The 21699-nt window shown below is 37.3% G+C and overlaps 1 protein-coding gene and 1 non-coding gene across 2 annotated transcripts in view; both read left to right on the forward strand.

Moving 5' to 3' along the window:
- The window catches only part of Mdga2 (MAM domain containing glycosylphosphatidylinositol anchor 2), a 732366-nt gene that overhangs the window by 636660 nt on the left and 74007 nt on the right, over positions 1–21699 (forward strand). The window contains exon 10 of the mRNA XM_028782361.1: positions 11731–11879. Coding sequence (XP_028638194.1) covers positions 11731–11879 — 149 coding nt within the window. The remainder of the gene's footprint in view (positions 1–11730; positions 11880–21699) is intronic.
- On the forward strand, positions 1772–1903 carry LOC114634318. The gene has a single exon (XR_003713312.1). It is a non-coding gene; the product is annotated as a small nucleolar RNA SNORA17 (small nucleolar RNA).

Genomic DNA, 21699 nt, shown 5'->3' on the forward strand with positions numbered 1-21699 from the left:
GCCCGTCCCTTGGCATTTGTAGATTGATTTTGTATACAATGACATAAAGTTTGAATAAAATCTCAAGATGATCTCTTACTTACTTTAATAACTAGTTACTTATGATACCTAGTATAATGTAAATGATAGATAACAGTTGATTGTAATGTTCTTTAAGTAATAGTGACCAAAAAGGAATTCTGTACATGTTTAGGACAAACACATTCTTTTATTACATATTTTCACCCATGACTACTTAAATCTACATTTTCAACCCGTGAATATACTGTATTCTGAGCTAACTGCAATGACTATTTTGAATTTTCAGTGTAAAAATATACAACTAATGACATCAAAATGGAAATAAATTTAATATAATGTGTGTAAGATACAAAATGAGAATTCCAAAATATTTCAAAAAAGTTAAATGCAAAATATTAAACATTATCCTTTGTTCATATTCATGGGTAGAAATGATAGATATCATTTTGATGTATGTTAATTTCAAACCTCTTTGTAGACTCTATGAGCTGAAACAATTCTAATAAGACTCCTAACATTTTTTTTGGTAGGAAATCACTTATTCTAGGTTTTACAATTATATGACAGAAAAAAATGAAGTCATCCTATCCCACATCAATGCCTCTATAAACCCAAGCTAATCAAAGTGGTGCAGTTTTAAATAATGAGGAATGAACACATCAGTGGGTTCGGGTACAGAATACATAAATAGACTTCTAGGGTTACATATCTAGAGTAGTAGAAAGGTTAAAGACACTAGCACAATGTACTGGAGAAAAATGCTAGAAAACAACTAGGCAGGGAAGATGGTTGAGTATGTACATGTTTGCTGAATAAATACTGCAACCTAAGTTTGGATCCCTAACATCCAATGTTAAATGCTAGCATAGAGGCATTTATTTGTAATCTCTGCACTGGAGGTACAAGCAAATTTTAGGGACTTGCTGTCCAGTCAGTTTAGCCCAAACAGTGAATTCCAAGGTCAGTGACACCCTACCTGAAAAAAAAAAAGTAAGTTGGAAAACAATAGAGAAAGATATCTTTGTCTTTCTCTGGCCTTATCTTATCTTTACCTCTGGCCTCTACATAAACATGTGAGCACACCTACCCTTACATATGCACACTTACACACATGCGTGCTTACACACACACACACACACACACACACACACACACAAGGTATTCCTTTGGATAAATTGTACTGGAACAAATGTATATCTATATTAAAAAACCCCAAAACAATAATTTACATTACACATAAGAATAAAACTGACGAAAGATCTAATTATAAGGAAATAAACTATAATATTCTGTAAGAGGAAGTCAGAACAAATTCGCAAAATGTAAAGACTTTTCAAAAACAGAACATAAGATTCGGTTATTAAAAAATTAGACTTTAATAAAAGTGCAGACTTCTCTTGTTCCAAAGATATTAAGAAATGAAAAAGCAGAAACAAAAACATAATATCTCAAGTATATAAACAATTCTTTTAACCCAATAAAAAATACCTAACTTAAAATTAATAAAAAAAATAACCTACAGTAGACATTTCATAAAGTAGTATATAATAGGCCAATAACCATATGAAAAATCATCACCATTGCTATGTATTATAGAAAAGAAATTTACATCACAATGAGGTCATACTACATACACACATCAATCCTATTGACTAAAGTTTAAAAGTCTGGCAATATCAAATGATGAACACATCAACAAACTATCTCAAACTATTGGTAAGAATTCAAATTCAGATTATGAAATGTAAACTCCGCTCCTACGGGCTTTGCAGGTGTGGCCACCGTGTCACATGTGCATCAGTAGGTGGCAGAGAGGAGAGAACCTATGTCTACGCTCAGTGTTCTGACCTGTGACGATCTGAATGATTAGTGGCCTAACAATCCCTGTGAAAAGCAAGCCTGAGACTATCACCAGTCTGACGCTGCACAGGGTCTGGATGGGCTCCGAGGACGGGAATAAAGCCAGAGACTAGAAGAACCCTGCCTGGGATCAAATGAACTAGAGAGATAGATGGCCCTTGCACAGGGCCATGCGGATAGGTCCCACAAGGTGTGAGCCCAAGACTGAGATGACCACCAGATGGGTGCCATGAGGTTCTGACAGGGAGCTAGCCTGAAGTGACCACCAGACCTCCGTTGCACAGGCCTGGGAAATCAGACCATGCCCAAGATGACCTCGGTCCAAAGCTATAATGCACAAGTGGAATATAGCACTTCTGAGATCACTCTTGAGACACTCAGAGACCTTGAACACCACCAAGAGGAGCAAGCAAGTGATGGAGAAATGGGAGAGAAAGAGAAACAGAAGGATGTGGGCACAGTGAAGAGGAGCAGAACTGGAGACTCAAGGGTAGTGAGGAACAGCCTGATGTGAGGAACTCGTGATGCACCCTGGGAATATGGTGGGGTCCTGGCTTATGCTGCCAAGGGGGACCATGTCTGTGTTTGTGGAGCTGAAGCAGCAGGGGTCAGTTACCACTAAAGGCCAGGCAGATGTCCTTGTGTGTCACCATGGAGTCATGGTGATATCTGAGGGCAGTGTAGAACTGGCCCCACCCCTCACCTAGGCATCTCCCGGAGAGAGCTGACCACAAAGACATGAGAGCAGAAGAGCTGACCTCACCCCTAGCTAGCTGCAGTACTCAGGACAGTGAGAGCTCAGTACACTGCAGAGGTTCCCTGCTGGTGAGCTGTGTCCCAAAGATACAAGAATGGAAGAGAGGTGACCCTGCCACTTGTCTGCCATTCAGCGACACGGGTGTGGGGGAGATGTCCTCACCCACCTACACCTTGCCACCTACAGCAAGAAGGAGAGCTTGCCCAGAAGTCATCAGCATCAGAGAGCTGGCCCTATCCTTTACCTGCTGCATCATTCAGGGACAACAGACTCTATACCTCACCTGGCTTGGATGTGGGGGTTGTGGGTAAGCTGGCCTTGAAGGCATGACATGGAAAAGCTGGCCTTGCTTCTTGTCTGCTGTGCTGTGGCATCACTGAGAGAGAAGGAGAGAGAGACGGAGGGAGCAGGAGCGGGAGCGGGAGCTAGAGCAGGAGCTGGAGCGAGAGCAGAAAGAGAGCAAAAAGAGAGATTCCCCTTCCCTCCCTTTTGCCCTCATACTGGGGACAGGTGGGAGAATTGGCCTCATGGGATCTTGAGAGCAGGAGCGCAGGCTCTGATCCCTACATGCTTCAGCCCTCAGGAGAGTGGGCCCTTCACCTCTCCTGGGCAGCAGTAGAACTGGACCTGGATGTGGAGGTAACAAGTTGAGCCTCCCTAAGATCATGAGCCCGGGAGAACTGCCCTGCCTCTTGTCTGCTGAGCAGCGACTCAGACAATGGAGAGAAGCCTTTCTCCCTTCCCTCATCAATGGCAGGTGGGAGAGCTGGCCCTGGGGTCATGAGAGTAGAAAAACTGGCCACTTTTCTTTTTTACTGCACTTCACTTAGGAGAGCAGAGTAGAGCTGGCCCTCGTTGTGGAGTTTGCTGGTGAACCTCACCCTTTAGTGAGTGCATGAGTACAGGAGAGCCAGCTGGCTGAGCAGCTCAGATACCCTACAAGCCCAGATCCAGGGAACTGCTGGAGTGCATGAAAAGGTTGATCCTACAGCATCTCCGTGACACAGGGCAACAATAGGATATTCAAGAGAGTCCCAGTAAGATTCTAGTATTAATAGTGTAGTAGAAGCCAGAAGCCGGGGGCCTAATACTGACCAATGAGATATTGCCATAAACATTTGCAAGCAAAGAAGGTGTGAACATATGGATATACTAGGGTACACACTCTGACACACTACAGTTTCCACAACAAGATCTATTTCCTTCTGTTTGGGGGAGGTTGCAAAGGTGGAAGGAAGATAGGTATGAGGGGAGGTAAATATGGGTACGAACGGGATTGGGGTGCGTGATGTGAAATTCACAAGGAACCAATAATAAGTTTTTAAAAGAAATATAGAACATCTTATGCCGTTATCAAGACGACTTAGCAATTACCCTAGATGAATGCAGAGCACTAGTATATATAAGTAAATACTAGTATATGTAATTATAGTATATGTAAGTGTGTATCTGCTTAATAACTTGGCTGTGCTACCTGAAATCACATCAGATTTTGAGAAAACAAATACCCATCGACAGATGAAAGGGAACAACCTTGAGCAGTTTATGAAATGCACTTATGTGCCGCGCCGACCCCGACCAGCGGGAAGAAGCCGCAGGACACCAGGTTCCTTCTCAAGGCAGGAAGCTTTAGCACTCTACAGATAGCTGGAAGATGGCCTCGATCCCGTCCCGGGGCACGGCTTATATTCCCTGCAGACATCTACAGCAAACACGCCACGTGGCGGCTCTCCATAGGTCTCGTCATGACACGTCATGTCAGACCACTGGCCGGGACAGCCTAAATGCCAAATATTGACTTGTTTACTCCATGGCGTTCGGGCAACCGTTGCCATCTTAGGGCGAGGTCCTCTTTTGCGCCTTACACACTTAACTTAGTCATAGAGACTTAAAGAACAAGTAGCACGTGCAGTGCAGTAATGTGCTGCGTGAATGAGCTTCAAGCAGTATGGTTATTGAAAGGAAAGTTTATACTTCATGAGTACAGCCTATGGAAAAATTTAACAGATAACACTAATTTCTAATAATAGAAAATTGTCTTGTTTTTCTAACACTGAGGATGCTTAAAAGTAATTTCAAAGGGGTAGGGTCTATGTCTTGCTTGAAGTACAGATTATGAAGTAGTAATACGTATTTTCCCAACTCAGGAAAATCTGCACTTAAAATCTGTGCAAGTGAGAGAAAAAAACTGTAACTCAACGTCAGAGAGTTATGCCAGCTTGCATGAGGCACTGAATTCAGTCTCTAGCACTCAGATAGTGAAGTGCATTGTGCCTCAGTAAAGCACTAGTAAGAATGTGAATGATATTCACCAACTAAACAGATGCTTCATGATATTTACATTATTTACGTATTCAAATTTCCAATCTATATTATGTTTATATATATTACAAAAAAATAGTTATCCTAATACCCTGTGTTCAATTTCCTTCTAAACCAGTATCAAAATACATGTTTTAGGGACATTAGATGGGCCATTCTTTGCAGTATTTTTCTTCCTCTGGATAACTGTTATATTTTTCTCAGTTATATGCCTTGTTTCAAAAGACAGAACAGCCAAATAAATCAGTATCAAAAGACATAAAAATTTAAATTAGGCAGCTATGGATCAAATTATATGTGAATGCCATTGTGTAGGTGGACAATGTCATTGCTGTTCAGATAATGGGCTAACAGTTATCAGCAAAACTAATGAGGGTTAGGGATGCCAAACTGCTTCTCACAGCATCCTTGTGTATTTTGGAGTATGCATGCGATGTAATGTATGCAGGATAAATGGTCTGAAATCTCAGTTTTCTTTGTGAGAAAAGAATATATATTCCTTGGTGCCAAAGAAGTCTCTTTTTTCTTAAGAACCATTTTAACTTTAAGTACCTTAATAAAGCACTACCAACCACCTGAAAGATTTCCACCAACTAAACACCAACTAAATTGGTTTAAGCATAGGAAGTACCTCACAATATCGACATTAATCATATGCACAGATTCATGTCTTCTGTTCATACCCTGACTAACCTGGGGCTTACAAGATCAAATAAGGCCTCTTAATTTGAAGTCCTTTCTCTACCCTGTCCTGAGAGTCAGGTTCATGGATGTAATTATTCTCAAGAGTTGTAGTAAAATCTACTGTATTGATTCAACTTACGTTTTGGAGAGGACGAATGTTCCTAGAATGGTTTTTTACATGGTGTTTAAATTCGCTTTCTATTGCTATGATAAATACCTTGACAAAGCGCAACATGGAGAGGAAAGGTTTTATTTCATCTTATAAGTCCCAGGTTATAGCTTATGACTGAGGGATGCAAGGATAGGAACTCAATGAAGGAGCCTGAAGTCAGGAACTGAAGCAGAGGATGAGGATGAGTGCGGCCTACCAGCTTTCTATCCACTGCTTATGCTGCTTCGTTTCTACGACAACCATGGTCCACCTGCCCAGGAGTAGTAATTCCCGTTCAGAATTAACTAGGCCTTCCCATGGTAATCATTAATCAAGAAGATGCCCCAGAGACATGTCCATGAGCCAAATGGTCATTTCCTCTTCCCAGATAGTATTATTTTGTGTTAATTTGACAAACAACAACCAGCACCAGCACGCATAGATATTGGGTGGTAATAAAACCAATCATTGAAAGAATCAAAGGACTTTTCAGATCAGGGGACTCAACAGGCATCTCCCTAACCTCCAGTTATCTGTTTAATCACCTGGCATTTGTCCATTATCCTGATGAGATGTTTAATGGATGAGAACAATACAGAAAATGTTTCAAGGGCATGCTCGAAAGTAGATGTAAAGCAGTCAGGAGAGAGAGTCTTACTGCAAAACATGATGTGTCTTCGTTTTCCAGTGGAGAGGTTTTGTGCATGCATGTGTGTGTCTCCATGTGAATGTGGGTGGGGGGATGAAGAGAGGGAGAGGGAGGGAGAGAAGGAGAGGGAGAGAGAGAGAGAGAGAGAGAGAGAGAGAGAGAGAGAGAGAGAGAGAAAAGAGAGAGATATTCAGGTGGAGCTGTAAATTGAAGAAATAAATAATATATTTTCGCTTATTTTTTTTTGTTTCCAAACATAGGCAATAATCAAAGTCATAGAATCTCACTGAGGAGATATTTCTTGCTTGAGAAATCTTCTTACATTATTGTAGTAAACTTTTGTCTTCATTTCAAGGTGCCATAAAAGCAGCAATTTATAGAAGCCCAGGGAACTAACTTAGGGCCAGTACCCATTTCAAATCAGAATCAAACCAGAGCTTCTTAGCAAAGTGAAAGGATATCTTAATTTGAAGTCCTTTATTCTGCTCTGAAAGTCATATTTACAGATGTCATTATTATTCTGGGGAACTGTAGTGAAATCTACTCTATTAATTCAAGTTATATGCTTTAGAGAAAGCAAACGTTCCTAGAAAACAAACAGCACGGCCTCTGTCCTCCTCCTTCTCAGGATCACTCCTTGTTCCCTGTCTGCATGGTCTTTGTTGCATTCATAGTCAGGGATGGACCACCCATGTGTGCAGCAGCAACCTTGCCAAGAAGTTAATACTCACACTGTGAACATTCAGTTCTCTCAGTCTGGGAGTTTCTAGGCCAGTTCTTTTATCTATTACCTCTCTCTCTACACACACCCCAAGAATGGTCTTTCAAATGAAGCAAGGCTTTTAGGTACTTTGATACTACTACTCTGTTTTAAGAAAGTACATAGCGTTGGAGAAGACAGAATACATTTATTGGCAGCTTATTATATATTCATTATTTCTGACTTAAATGTTTAATAAAATATGTATAGTTTTCACTTGAGGAATTTACTCACTCAATTGTTCTCTTTAAAAAGTCCTGAGTTGCTAATGTTTTTCAGACAATGATACAATATGGCGTAGAAAAGGACTCCCAGGGACACAATAGTAATTACTGTTCCTTACATAAAAAGGGCAGAGTATGTGGGCAGAGGGCCTTTTTCTATTAGTGATAGTAACACCATAGCAGGTGATATACAGGTTTCTATGTTTAAATTTGAGACATGGTGGAGCGATGGTATACCTTCTCTGTATAGATGCAACTCCTATTCTAGGATTATAAGTTATTATAAAAGTGACAGAGACTAGATTTGTGTACAAACAAGCACATAAGTAAATGTAAGCAACCATACACAGAAGCTGATGTAGAAGGCATCTGGACAGTGGTCCAGAACAAACATTTTTACTTCATAACCATGTATCATATTTCCTGTTGCTTAAGATAGCTCCTTTCTGTTACTTAATACAACTTGTGTCACACAGTTGAAGATAAGGCAATTCTAATTTCAACAGCTGTACATGCTTTCCTCTATGTGATAGAAGACTAAGAGTTGTATGTGTTTGTTGCATATATACATGGCAGTCTATAATGGGTTGGTCACTACTTTAGTCATGCAATTATATGATGCTTCTGATTCTCAATCACTTTACTAGTGCTGATTGTGAAAATACTGAAGATATACGCAAACAGAGACCCATGGCTTCTAACATAATTTTACAGTTCATTCTTAATCAGCATATCATCAGTGTTAGTGCTAAGTTTGCCATGGATTTTATAACTAGTCTTCTTGTGTTAAGACATGCACATTTGAGACGTTTTAGATTTACTAATTTTGGTTTGAATTTTAAATGGTCTCATTGCTTTTATTATGATAATTATATTAGTTCCCATTCAGTTAATTGTTATGATGAAGTAATTTACAAACTGGGAAAGGAAAATTAGAAAATATATTACAAATTTCCCCTCATTTATGTGGAAACACATGGTTCTTAATAGTTCAACCCAAAAAAAAAATAAAAAATAAAAAAAAATAGTTCAACCCTAGATTAGTATATCTACTTCAAGCATAGGCGTTGTATCAACCACCATAATAGGTGCTGACATGACAGTCTCCTTAGAAGTGCATAATTTGGTAGAGAGGATATTTGGTAGAGAGAACCATATTATATCCCTGTAGCCATCTTAAAAGTGTTATTCTCTTCCTACTCACTCATCATAAAGGAGAACATTGGCATTAAAAGAAATGCTAATTATTCTTTCACAGATGACCAGCAGTGCCTAAATTTTAATATTTTATTGTATAATATCACCAGTTATTACATACTGATAAGTTCTATTTCATGTTTCTAGTATCATATGTCCAATACTGCTATATGTCATTGGCCTTCCTGGCTATACACAGTAGTTAGTATACTTTCTTGTGTGTTTGTTTTGTTATATTTTGAAATCACTGTCATTGGAACAGGGAAAGGCGTATTTGTATGGGAAGAATTCTGTCTTCTTGGTTGAGAGTATGTGCATCTAATACCATGAAGCCTTGACTTTCATGTGTACTTCTTTGGAGTCAGTAGCAAAGGATTTTATATTCACACAAATATTCTTGCTGTTTATTGGTGAGTAACAATATCTATCTAGAACCCAATACTGCTGAGGTTCTAGCTTCCACTGAGCCTCTCACATGTGGTGACATGTCTTATTCAATACCGTCATCTTCCTGGACCTAAATATGCAACTCACACCAATATATAAACTCATACAAATATAAAAATCAACACTTCCTCTTGTCACATGCTCTTGTTCACTGTTTTAAATTCTGTGTCCCTTGATCTTGGAAGAATTCTTTGTTTCTTTGCAAACTTAAGCATCCATTGGCAAAGTTATTTGATTATAATGTAATCCTACATTCTTGGCCACAAATGTGAGACTAGTTAGTGTTTTTCAGCTAGCTCTGTCATGTCAGCAATTCATGGTTTATTCTGGTGGGAAATTTCTCTTTCAGTATCTTGGAATCTGAAGCAAAATGGAGTTGATTTCATTTGTGAGGATTTTATCAGTACCTCCTAGGATAGTGACCTATATAAGTAGGTTAATGATTCTTCAACAAATGAAAAATGAGTTGATATCCCTCATACATATTCAAGCATATTCTATAATTCATTATCTAAGGTAAATTTACATATTGTTTATCTTCCTACAGCCTCTTTTATGAGAAATATTGATTTTACAGAGCACATATTTACTCTTGACCAATATCACTTCATTTCCTTTTCTTGTCTTTATTTACTTTTGCAATATAACTTTATTGCAAAATTTTAATATCCATATAATCTAAAACACTTTAGTGTTTTAAGTGTGAATAATCATTTCAGTACATTTGAAGCATTGTGCTTGAAATTGTGTTTTCAAAGCTAAGTTTAAAAGTTAAAAATCTTTTCCTCTAAAATATAACATTCATATTATTATAAAAAATTCCACGCAAAATTCTGAGCACTATAATTTTAAAGATGTTTTAAAATCTAAGCTCTTTATATTGACATGCCTTATGTGTCTAAAAATGATCTTCAAGTTTGAGTAGTGTATAGAGATTTAGGTCAGTTAATCTAAAAATTTCAAACTGGAACATGCATAAAAATAAAATTAGAATGTAAAAACATATGAAAATATTCTTTATATTCTCACTAGCACTAGAATAAAAATGAATGCTATATACACAACAAGAAATGTTGGGAATTTGTTTTCTCTTCAACCAGCAGATGTCATAGCTCAAAACTATATTTCCATCTTGACTATATGTATCTTATGATTGAGAGAGAACAAATGTAAAGTATCAGAGAAGACATCCCATATGTGTCCTTAAAACTAAAGAATATCTATAACCATGACAACATTTATTTTATTACAAATAAATACTATTTATGTACCTTGTAAATCTCACCTCCTCTTTAATTCTTAGTATAATTATTCAATTAAAAGGAAAGCTTTATCAAACATTATTTTTGAATCAAAATCAAGATCTTATTGTATCTGATTACTTGTCTATATCATTGTCATATGTCACTGATATGTCTGTTCTGGCTCAACATTCCTTTATCTGGAATACAAGCTAGTCAGTTAATTTCAAACTGTTTCTGAGCTAATTTTAGTTTATTCATAGAATGACTTCAATTTTAGTTAGTTAGTCACAAGCTAACAACATCAACTTACAGATACCAAAGCAGTTGTCATAAATCAAGTGGATTAAAACAATAAATATTTTTTTTCTCATTGAATTCTCGGATCAGAAGTTCTAAATGAGCCAAAGAAACTAAAGCTGAGGCCAACACCAAGATAAAATTGATTCTGGATTTCACTGAACAATTAAAGAAAAAACTGCACACAGTATTTTTGTTAGGACTTGGATCCATGTTACCAGAATTCAGATATTTAATGTGCCTTATCTAGTTTTACTAGCAAACTGGCAAACATCGTATTCCTCTCCTGTCAGCACTGAGGAAACTCTTTAGGGTAATGATTATTGTGCTTAATATTTCCTGGATTGTTTACTTGTTGTGGCATTAGAGTTTGATAAAAGTATGCCTTGTTGGTTCAAAACATTAAATCTTAATGTCAGACCTACTGCAATAGGAAGCACAAATGCATGTTTTCTTTGTATCAGGTGTTTTTCAAGGAAGTTGATCATACATCTCCCTCTACATCTCTTTGATGATACTGCTTTTTCTTTTCTTTTCTTTGAAAAAAGAAAATTTTAATTTTCTTTCTCTTTCAAGCTCGATGGCTCTTATCTTCTTGTTTTAGTTCTTGGACTGTATTAGTACACAGAACTTAATCTTCTTTTCTCTGTGTTAGTAATCTTTTCAGTAATGCCCTCAAATCTCAGACCTTTAATTTCTGAATATGCCTTAAGCTAGCCAGACCGTACCCCCAATCCTTAGTGTTCCCTTATTTCAGTGTAGTTAAATCCTGGATGTATTCAATTTATCTGTCAAATTTCTTTAAAAACTCTTCTTCCTGAACTTCTCTCAAAAATTCAATCCCTCAATAGCTCTCTGTTTCAGTTGGGCGAAATTTCATTCTCTGAGCTGCTTAGCCTATGACCCTGGGGTCATTCCCGATACTTCTTTTCTCATACTGCTAGTCAAAGTCTCAAAACTAACCAGGAAACAGACTTGACTTTAATAATAAGACTTTACAAGCAGAATAGTTCCTTACCGAAGAAAGAATATTAATTTTTAATAAGCCCAAGAGAAGAATGAGTATGTAGAAGTCCTGATGTGTCTACAGTCACACTGGTTCACTTTCTGCTTCCAGGAAAGGCCTATGCCCCAGAGTTCTACTATGACACCTACAACCCCGTGTGGCAGAACCGACACCGAGTGTATTCTTACAGTCTACAGTGGACACAGATGAATCCTGATGCAGTGGATCGGATTGTTGCATACCGCTTGGGTATTCGGCAGGTAAGAAATTTGATGCTTAGTTTGTTTTTGTTTTATTGTAGGCCCTTGTTGAGACTTTGTTGCTGTAATTTTTATTAATGTATTGAATGTATTATAGGATTTATTTTTAATTTTTTAATCTCTAAATTTTATTTTATGACAATATTGCTTTTCAGAACTACTCAGAATTACTTGCTGATATTGTAAATTAATCTATGTATTTCATATTACTGGAATGAACTTATTAAAGTAATTTCCTCTCAACTGTCTAAAGGGCTACATCTTTCAATGTGCTTAATAAATCATATTGTACACTGCTGCAAAAGGAATTTAAGATGGTCTTGCACGAACTATTACTTTATGAATCCATTACCCTTTTCTCTAGGAGGCTAGGGGTGTCTTACATATTTTTACTTGAAGGTTCAAGATATATACAGAATGTTTTAAAAGTTCATATATCTGATGAATATAAATAATGTATCAAATTGAAAAGTAATGAAGTAAATCATTCTAATTTAGCTGAAGGTGATTAATTATGTGAAATGATTTATGTATTCTTTACATGAACTCAATCGTTGTTGATATGAATGGCAATTTTAAATTATATATCACTCTTCAACTTATTTCTCGTTAGATACGTATTTTCAGGATGGATATTTCAATATTGTAAAACATTTTGAAACAAAACTTTCAATCGTGTATAGGTTTTTAGTCCATGTTCCAATTCCTTAAGTAAATCAGAGACTGAAAAATCTGAGTTAAGACAATTAAAAACAATTGCCTGGAGATTAACGGCTCCCAGCCTGTCTGGCATTTTAACATAGAGCTAATCATTGTATTGTATTCAAATCATTTATAAGAAAATATCTAGTTATGCAGAGTGCAAGGTTCATTGTAAGTTAAATATTTTCATCATTAATATTTTTAAAATCAGAAAAGGAAACTCATGCAAACACAAGGCATTTGATAGATAAATCACTCTTATGCAGGTGCTCAGAGTACAGTGATCAGCTTGCCACAGACCATTCAGAACACATCTCTTTCAGTGTCATTCCATTTACAGGGGTACCAGGTTAACACACAGGTCTTTTTCATAATAATTTGTCCTGCTCCTTCCAATTTCATATCTTTCCTTAACAAGATTGATAAATGTCAGAAATTTCAGGTTAGCACATCTTTTTCCCCTCAGCTGACAGAGTCAGCATTATAGCCTTGCTTTCTTAAAAAACAAAAAAAACAAAAAAAAACCCTACATTAATTTAATTGATATGTATGATATGTATAGACAGAACTGTACACACATGAGAATGTGTACAAAGGTATGAGAACTGTTTGCAGAAGCCATTCTTTCATTCTTCGTGTGGGTCCTGGAGATCTAACTCAAAGTGTTAGACTTGTAGTCAAGCACCTTTACCCAGTAAACCACCTCACTGGTCCCTTTTGTGTTCTTAATAAAATTTGTATTTTAAATTATTTTCTATTTGGGGAAATCTTAGAGAATTCTTTTTTTTTTTCTTTTGGTTTTTTGAGACAGGGTTTCTCTGTGTAGCCCTGGCTGTCCTGGAACTCACTCTGTAGACCAGGCTGGCCTCAAACTCAGAAATCAACCTGCCTCTGCCTCCCAAGCGCTGGGATTAAAGGCATGCGCCACCACCGCCTAGCTAATCTTAGAGCATTCTTATTTTTCACATCTCATTCTCTTCTTATTTCAAGTCCTTACACATTGTTTAATCATTGTTTATGTCCTATTATACACACATGTGTACAAGCATGTTTGCATTTAAACATACAGACCTAAAGACAAATGGTTATTTGTAAGGAAAAATTATTCTTGATGTTCTTCAGTGCTTTCCTTACAGATCTATTGTTTTGTTGTTTTTGTTTTAATGTATGTGGATGTTTTGCCTGTATGTGTGTCTGGGTACCACTCTCGTGTCTGATGTTCAAAGAGGCCAAAAGAGAGTGTCAGGTCCTCTGTAACTGGAGTTATAGAAAGTTATGAGCTACTTGGTGGGTTCTGGGGATCTAACCCTGATCTTCTGGGAAATCCCCAGTGCTCTTTGCCACCTAGTCGTCTCTCCAGTGCACAGACCTATTTCCAATGTTAAACTCAGAAGTTTGTCTTTAGTTTCTGACTTCTTCGTTTATATTTCGTTGGAATAGATTCCTCTTACAATTGGGGGGTGGGGGCCTACATTCTTCCATCAGTGGGATTTACACAGTTCCCTTTATCCTTTTATCTCAAAACTCATGTTCAGACCCAGTATTTCTGTTATGCATACAAGTCAGAATCCTTTCTTGTAAATATATAAATGAATGAATAAATAAACACATCCTTCCCTCACACTCCTTGTCTCAGCCTGTCCTGCAGTAGTTTTTGCTGATGTTGCTATGTGATTTTCCCAGTGACACCGTCTCCTTTTAAAATTTGCTTTTCTGAAATGAATGTCTCCACAGAGTCCATGCCATACATTTCTTAATCACAGTTCTGTTTTATAATCACCCAACATACAAGAACACATGTAACCTCATCTTTTTCCTGTTCCTTTTCAACAAGTTCATTAAACAGTGTTCTTCTCTTCTGTTTCTTTCCAAGATCATTCATATGTGACATGCGTACATAAGTTTCCTTTTAGTCTTCCTTTGAAAAATAATCAATTCTAGACACCTCTAGCTTCCTCTAGACACTTCTAGTCTAGACAGTGTAGCCTCATCATTTTTAGCTGTATAACCCTGAGAATGTTTTTGACGTATTACAGTCTGAGTTCCTGCTCAGTAAATTGAACGTAACAGTATCTACCAGATGGACCATGTCTCCACTTATTCACTTCAAGTGCTTTTGCACAAAAAACTCCTTGAAAGTCTTTGTGGGAGTTCTTGTACTAATTGACAAGGGAGCATATTTTTTTTTATTTCTTTTCCAGAGCATACTGTAGCTCATATTTTTGTGTTGTATTTTACTAGGCATGCCATATAGCCCAGGTCTCCATGTGACTCCCAGCCACACTTTCGAAATAAACTAATATGTAGACATGTTTTCACCGTGGCTTTCTTATTTTAAATTCAACCCTATTATTCCCGCATGAGATCCATTTTGCCGGTACAGATTTTTCTCATCCACTTTTACTCCTGTTAAAGCAGGTTTTCTCAGCATAGTCTGTGTGGCTAATGCATAGTACAGTCCTGCTGCAGCAAATCATGTTTCTTTCAAGTGTCATCCATACAGCAAAGCATTTTCCCTGAACCATTTCGAATCTGTTCCCTTGCCACACCATTATTTTATTTCCTTATTTGTTACTAGCATTTTCTTATAAACATTCTTTTCCTGGTGTGGTTACTATGTTATTCTGTCTTAGCTGATAATTTTGCCATCCATGGAAGAGACACAGTGCTTCTTTGGAGGTTGTAGCAATACAGGATCATATTCTTGTGATATGTGCCAGTGTGAATAGGCCAGTGATGTTTGTCAGAATTAGAATAAGTACATATGCTTCTCTTCTCATGGCACTGGTCATTACACCCATCCTTATGCAGAAGACTCTCAACAACCAACATTGTTCTTGACGTCTCACTGATGGACAGAAATCTAACACAGTCATGAAGCATTTCATGTTAATGAAATCCATGCAATATTTTTCTCAAAAACTTTTCTGTTCAATTATAGAGAAAAATGTTTTACTTAAAATAAGCCTTTCCCCCAATCATCTCAGAAATGTCTGTTTATCTTCTGGATCATGTGAAATAGTATGCTGATATCTTATTAGTGAACACAACTCCGCGTTTTGAAAAATTCAGACTTGACATATAAACCAATTACTATTTTCATGAAGAATTTGTATCATGTGTTTATGACACCAGTGAGCTCACTTGCTGCCCAGACTGGCCTTGAACTTAGAACAATACTATTGATACTTCTTCTCAAATTACATAGTTACATGATTGAATTTTCATGTCTATACATAGTAAATGTAGCCTGCATAATTTTTAAATAAACATATTAGAAGTGTGGCTCAATGAATTTTCCATTTTTTTTTTGTAAATAATGTGAAAATATATCTAGGGCTGGAGGGATAACTCAGTAGTTAAGAGTATCGACTCCTCTTTCAGAGGGCCCAGGTATTATTCTCAGAACTCATATGGCTATTCACAATTTTACTCTGGAAAGATACAAAGTCATTCTGTATTTAGTTCCAGGGGATTTGACATCCTCTTCTGGCTTCTGAGAGCACCAGTTGTACATGTGTACAGACATACATACAGGCAAAACCTACATACAGAAAAAATAAAATAGTAAAGGAAAATATTTAAAAACTTTTTGAAAACATAATGTATTTGAATAAAATATCATTACTGATAAGTGCAATTAATATCTCTTGATAAAAATTTTTTTAAAACAAAGTAAGAAGATACAGATTCTTACTGAGAACACCACTCCATAAAGTGTCTATTAATTTATGTTAATCAATGATAAGTTTTTCATTCTTTATTAGTTGCATTGCTATATATTAAATTCAGGGCCACATTTATTTTATTTAGTGATCTATAACAGACTAACCTAGACCTTAAGCCTTGTTTCATGACTTCAATGTCACATGATCTTAGGCCACATACTGATTTTAACTCTGCAAATCTGATTAATGTCTCCTATCCATAAATATATGCCCTATAAATTATGACATGTTTCTCTGTTGTTGCACACTACAGGCTGAACAATACAAAAATAATTTGTGTATTAATTGGAGGCTGAAGGAGTCCATTCCCTGAGTATCAGATGCAGTTATAAAGATCCTACTTTGTTTTTAATTCAGAAAACTTTGAAAATACCGTTAACTCTTCTTAAACTAATTATAATCATAGAATCATAGTTGTGTTGTTAGTTAGCAAGCTGTTGGATATCATTGATAAATTGAACCAAGAATTCCTTTTAGTTCTTCACTGAAATTATAGCTGAGTCTTTTGGTTAAAGTATGTCGTCCATCACTAAATATGATTTAGAAAAACAAAAACAAAAAAACAAAGTCTGAAACCTTGAGAGTCATGTAATCACTTTTCTTTGTCCACAAAAACATCCCAGAGTGTCTGGGGAAGGCATCCAAATTGGGAGCTTCTGCTTTAGGAACTTCCACAAAAATGAATATGAGAAACCAAACAAACTAACTTGTGAGACAGGGTTTTGTTGAGGGAGGTATTAGAAATGAGGCATCTGGCTAGCTCCTGGTTTAGCCACCATCCAAGTTCCAGGCTCTAATGCTCAACACAGACCAAAGCTCTGGAGCTCCAGAATCTCATCACTTAGCTCTCTAAGTTCCCACCATGATCCCAGGAAACTCTACCGCTACATCTTGTCCATGAGCTAACCCTGTTCCAAAAGCCTCTAACTCTGTCTTCCTTCTCCTCTTCCTCCATCCAACCCAAAAGTCCCACCTCCTACTCACCCAGTGATTGGCTACTTTATTCATTAGGCTATGGTACACAAGAAGTTGTTGAGCACGTGACTCATTCCTTGTCTGCAGCCCCTCTCAGGAGAATGTAATTAACATCAGAATACAAAATACCAGGACCACCCACAACAGGCTTTCTCCAGAATCTTTATGTCTTTAAGTTATACTTTTAGGGCTCAGCTAAGTAATTGTTTAATCTTCTCAGACAGCTACTAGACTCCAATTATTTGCTTCATTTGTTGCTCAGGAGGAAAGAGAAAAGGTTATTTGAATGTCTGCTTTCTTTGGTATCAAAGGAATTAAGAACGAAGGAGAGTTCACGCTAAGCCATCTGAATATAGCAACAACATAAGTATCACTGGAGTCTATTAGAAACCTATGCAATTGTAGTTCCTACCCCCCAAAGGAATTTCACATTTTGTACAGTTTCTTTTAAATTCTCATATAGCATGACTTTTGACTGAGATTTTAGAAAGCAAGTCATTACTTTTTTTCAAACAAAATAACTTAATTGATTCTGTTCTTGTCTTTTTAAGTCATGACATATTAAAATTGCTGAAATGTTCATATTCATTTGTTCATTCATTCAGCCAATATACATTTGTGTAAATTAATCATACAATATGTTTCAAAATTTAAAAAATTAGATACTGGACTGGAGAGGTGATTGAGCAGTTAAGGGCACTGACTGCTCTTCCAGAGGTCCTGAGTTCAACTCTGAGCAACCACAACAATCTGTAATGGGATCTGATGCCCTCTTCTGGTGTGTCTGAAGACAGTTACAGTGTAAATAAAATAAATCAGTCTAGAAAAATGAGATATTATCTTAACTCATTGCTAAAATGTGCACTATAGTAGGAATATAGAAATATATGCAGTATTCTGGTTAGGGTTTTGTTGTTGTTTTGACACAACCTGGAGAACATGCATCCATCAGATTGGGTTAGGATAATAAGGCATTTTCTTGATTGATGACTGATGTGTAGGAACCTTGCCCACTCTGTGCAGTGCGTTCCTGGGTCATCCTAGATTGTTCTGGAGTCTTAAAAATGACCATCTTGCCAAAAGCAATCTACAAATTCAATGCAATCCCCATCAGAATTCCAATTCAATTCTTCATAGAGTTAGAAAGAGAAATTTGCAAATTCACTTGGAATAACAAAGAACTCACGATAGCAAAAACTATTCTCAACAATAAAAGAACTTCTGGGGGAGTCACCATCCCTGACCTCAATCTATATCACAGAGCAATAGTGATAAAAACTGTATGATATTGATACAGTGACAGGCAAGTAAATCAATGGAGTAGAATTGAAGATCCAGAAATGAACCCACACATCTATGGTCACTTGATCTTTGACAAAGGAGCTAAAACCATCCAGTGGAATAAAGAATGTATTTTCAACAAATAATAGTGGTTTAACTGGTGGTCAGAATGTAGAAGAATGCAAATCAAACAATTCTTATCTCCTTGTACAAAGCTCAAGTTCTAATGGATCAAGGACCTCCACATAAAACCAGATACACTGAAACTAATAGAAGAAAAAGTGGGGAAGAGCCTTGAAAACATGGACACAGAGGAAAAATTTCTGAATAGAACACCAATGGCTTATGCTCTAAGATAAACAATAGACAATAGCACAAAACAGAACCAACAGATTGTGAAAAGATCTTTACCAATCCTACATTTGATAGGGGGCTAATATCCAATATATACAAAGAACTCAAGAAGTTAGAGTCCAGAGAATCAAATAACGCTATTAAAAAATGGAGTACAGAGCTAAACAAAGAATTCTCAACTGAGAAATCTTGAATGGTCAAAAATCACCTAAAGAAATGTTCAACATCCTCAGTCATCAGGGAAATTCAAATCAAAACTACCCTGAGTTTTCGCCTCACATCTTTCGGAATGGCTAAGATCAAATATGCAGGTGATAGCAGATGCAGAGAAAGAGGAACACTCCTCCATTGTTGGTGGGATTGCAAACTGGTACAACTACTCTGGGAATCAGTCTGGCAGTCCCTCAGAATATTGGACAGAGTATTATCTGAGGACCCAGCTATACCACTCCTGGGCATACACACCCAGAAGATGCTCCAACATATAACAAGGACACATGCTCCACTGTGTTCATAGAAGCCTTATTTACAATAGCCAGAAGCTGGAAAGAACCCAGATGTCCTTCAACAGAGGAATGAATACAGGAAATGTGGAACATTTACACAATAGAGTTCTACTCAGCTATCAAAAACAATGAATTCATGAAATTCTTAGGCAAATGGATGGAACTAGAAGATATCATCCTGAGTGAGGTAACCCAATTACAAAAGAAACATATGATATGCACTCATTGATAAGTGGATATTAGCACAAAAGCTCGGAATACCCAAGATACAATTCACAGACCATATGAAGCTCAAGAAGAAGGAAGACCAAAGTGTGGATGCTTCAGTCCTTCTTAGAAGGGGGAACAAAATACTCAAGGGAGGAAATATGGAGCAGAGACTGAAGGAAAGGCCATCCAGAGACTGCCCCAGTTGGGGAATCCATACCATATACAGACACCAAATCCAGACACTATTGTGGATGCCAAGAAGTGCTTGCTGACAGGAGCCTGATATATCTGTCTCCTAAGAGGCTCTGCCAGAGCCTGACAAATACAGAGGCAGATGCTTGCATCCAACCATTGAACTGAGCATGGGGTCCCCAATGGAGGAGTTAGAGAAAGGACTGAAGGAGCTGAAGGGGTTTGCAACCCCATAGGAAAAACAGCAATATCAACCAACCAGACCCCTCAGAGCTCCCAGGGACTAAACCACCAACCAAGGAGTACACAGGGAGGGACCCATGGCTCCAGCTGTATATGTAGCAGAGGATGTCCTTGTTGGGCATCAATAGGAGAAGAGGCTATTGGTCCTGTGAAAGCTCGGTGTCCCAGTGTAGGGGGATGGGAGAATGGGGAGGTGGGCGTGGGAGTGTGGGTGGGGGTACATCCTCATAGAAGCAGGAAGAGAGGGGATGGGATAGGGGAAATGGGGAAGGGGATAACATCTGAAATGTAAATAAAATATCCAATAAAAAGAAAGAAAATATCCAGTAAAATAAATAAGTGAAATAATTTTAAACTAATTTTAAGGTTGTTACTAGTATTTTAAGAGCAATAACTTTAAAATAAGTCATTTTATTTAATATTTAGTATTATGCATAAGTATAATTCAATACTGCTCAGATCCACACTTTTCTTATCATTTCCTTATTGCTCATTACGGGATGACATGGCATTTAATGAATAAATTTAATAAAGAAAAAAGTGAAAGCAAACTGAGCAAGCAGGGGGAGCAACTCAGTAATCAGTATTTCATGATTCTGCTTCTATTCTGGCCTTCAGGTTTCTGTTGTGACTTCTGTTGTTGATTGTAAGTATAAGAAAAAATAAACCCTTTCTTCCCCAAGTTGCTTTAAGCAGTGTTTCAATACAGCAATAGAAAGTAAACTACAACATACAGATTTGAGGGCATTGGAAACAATCAGCGTATGGGCTAAAACATGATTTTCAAAATAGAATCTTTATTAGTTTGATAGGTTTATTTCTGTCTTTTCTGGTTTTAAAAGAATTTTATTTTTACTACCTGCATTTGCATATTTTTATAGAGGAATGTGTAATATTTAACCTTTCAAATTTAACTAATACTTATACCCATAGAAAGAAAATTTTATTCTCTTAAGTACATACAAAATATTTATTTACAAGGCTAAATCTACAACTAAACTGCTAATGAAGAAGTCAGCTCAGGAACTTTGGAACACTTGTCCTTCTGGAAGGGAGAGGCTAATTAACATTCCTGGTCAGCTCAGGAACTTTGGAAAAGTCAAGAGACACTTGGCCCTCTGGAAGGGAGAGGCTAATTAACATTCCTCAGACAATAGGCAAGAATTAACCTGCCAGGTTAGTGACACATTCTACAGGATGGACCTTTGGCCACCCACAGACAAGGGAAGTCCTTGCCATCTCATTCCCAAAGGACCAATCAGTTTAAAAATCACACTGTTCTACCAATCATATTGTGCCTAATCACTGTTTCTCTAGTCTACTCCTAAAAACTGTATAAAGGTTCACTCTGCATGGGGAGCTGAATGGGGTTACTGCCTCTCCTTCAGAACCCCATTGCGTTGGAACAATAAATTCCTCTTGCTTTCTGCATCGATTCCCAGCTCTGCGTGGTTCACTCAGAGGGTCCCTGTAAGCTAAGGCTCACCAGAGTCTCATTAACTCTTTAGAAATCATTTCCTATCTATGCCATCCTACCTAGGTAGTCTACCTTTCTCTCGAGTTCCGTCAGACCCATAAGTGCTCCATAGCTCTCTTTGCTATAATTCTGTTTCACCCATGTTCTAGCAG

The sequence above is a fragment of the Grammomys surdaster genome, unplaced genomic scaffold, assembly GCF_004785775.1.
Source record: "Grammomys surdaster isolate TR1022 unplaced genomic scaffold, NIH_TR_1.0 98, whole genome shotgun sequence".
NCBI lineage: Eukaryota > Metazoa > Chordata > Mammalia > Rodentia > Muridae > Grammomys > Grammomys surdaster.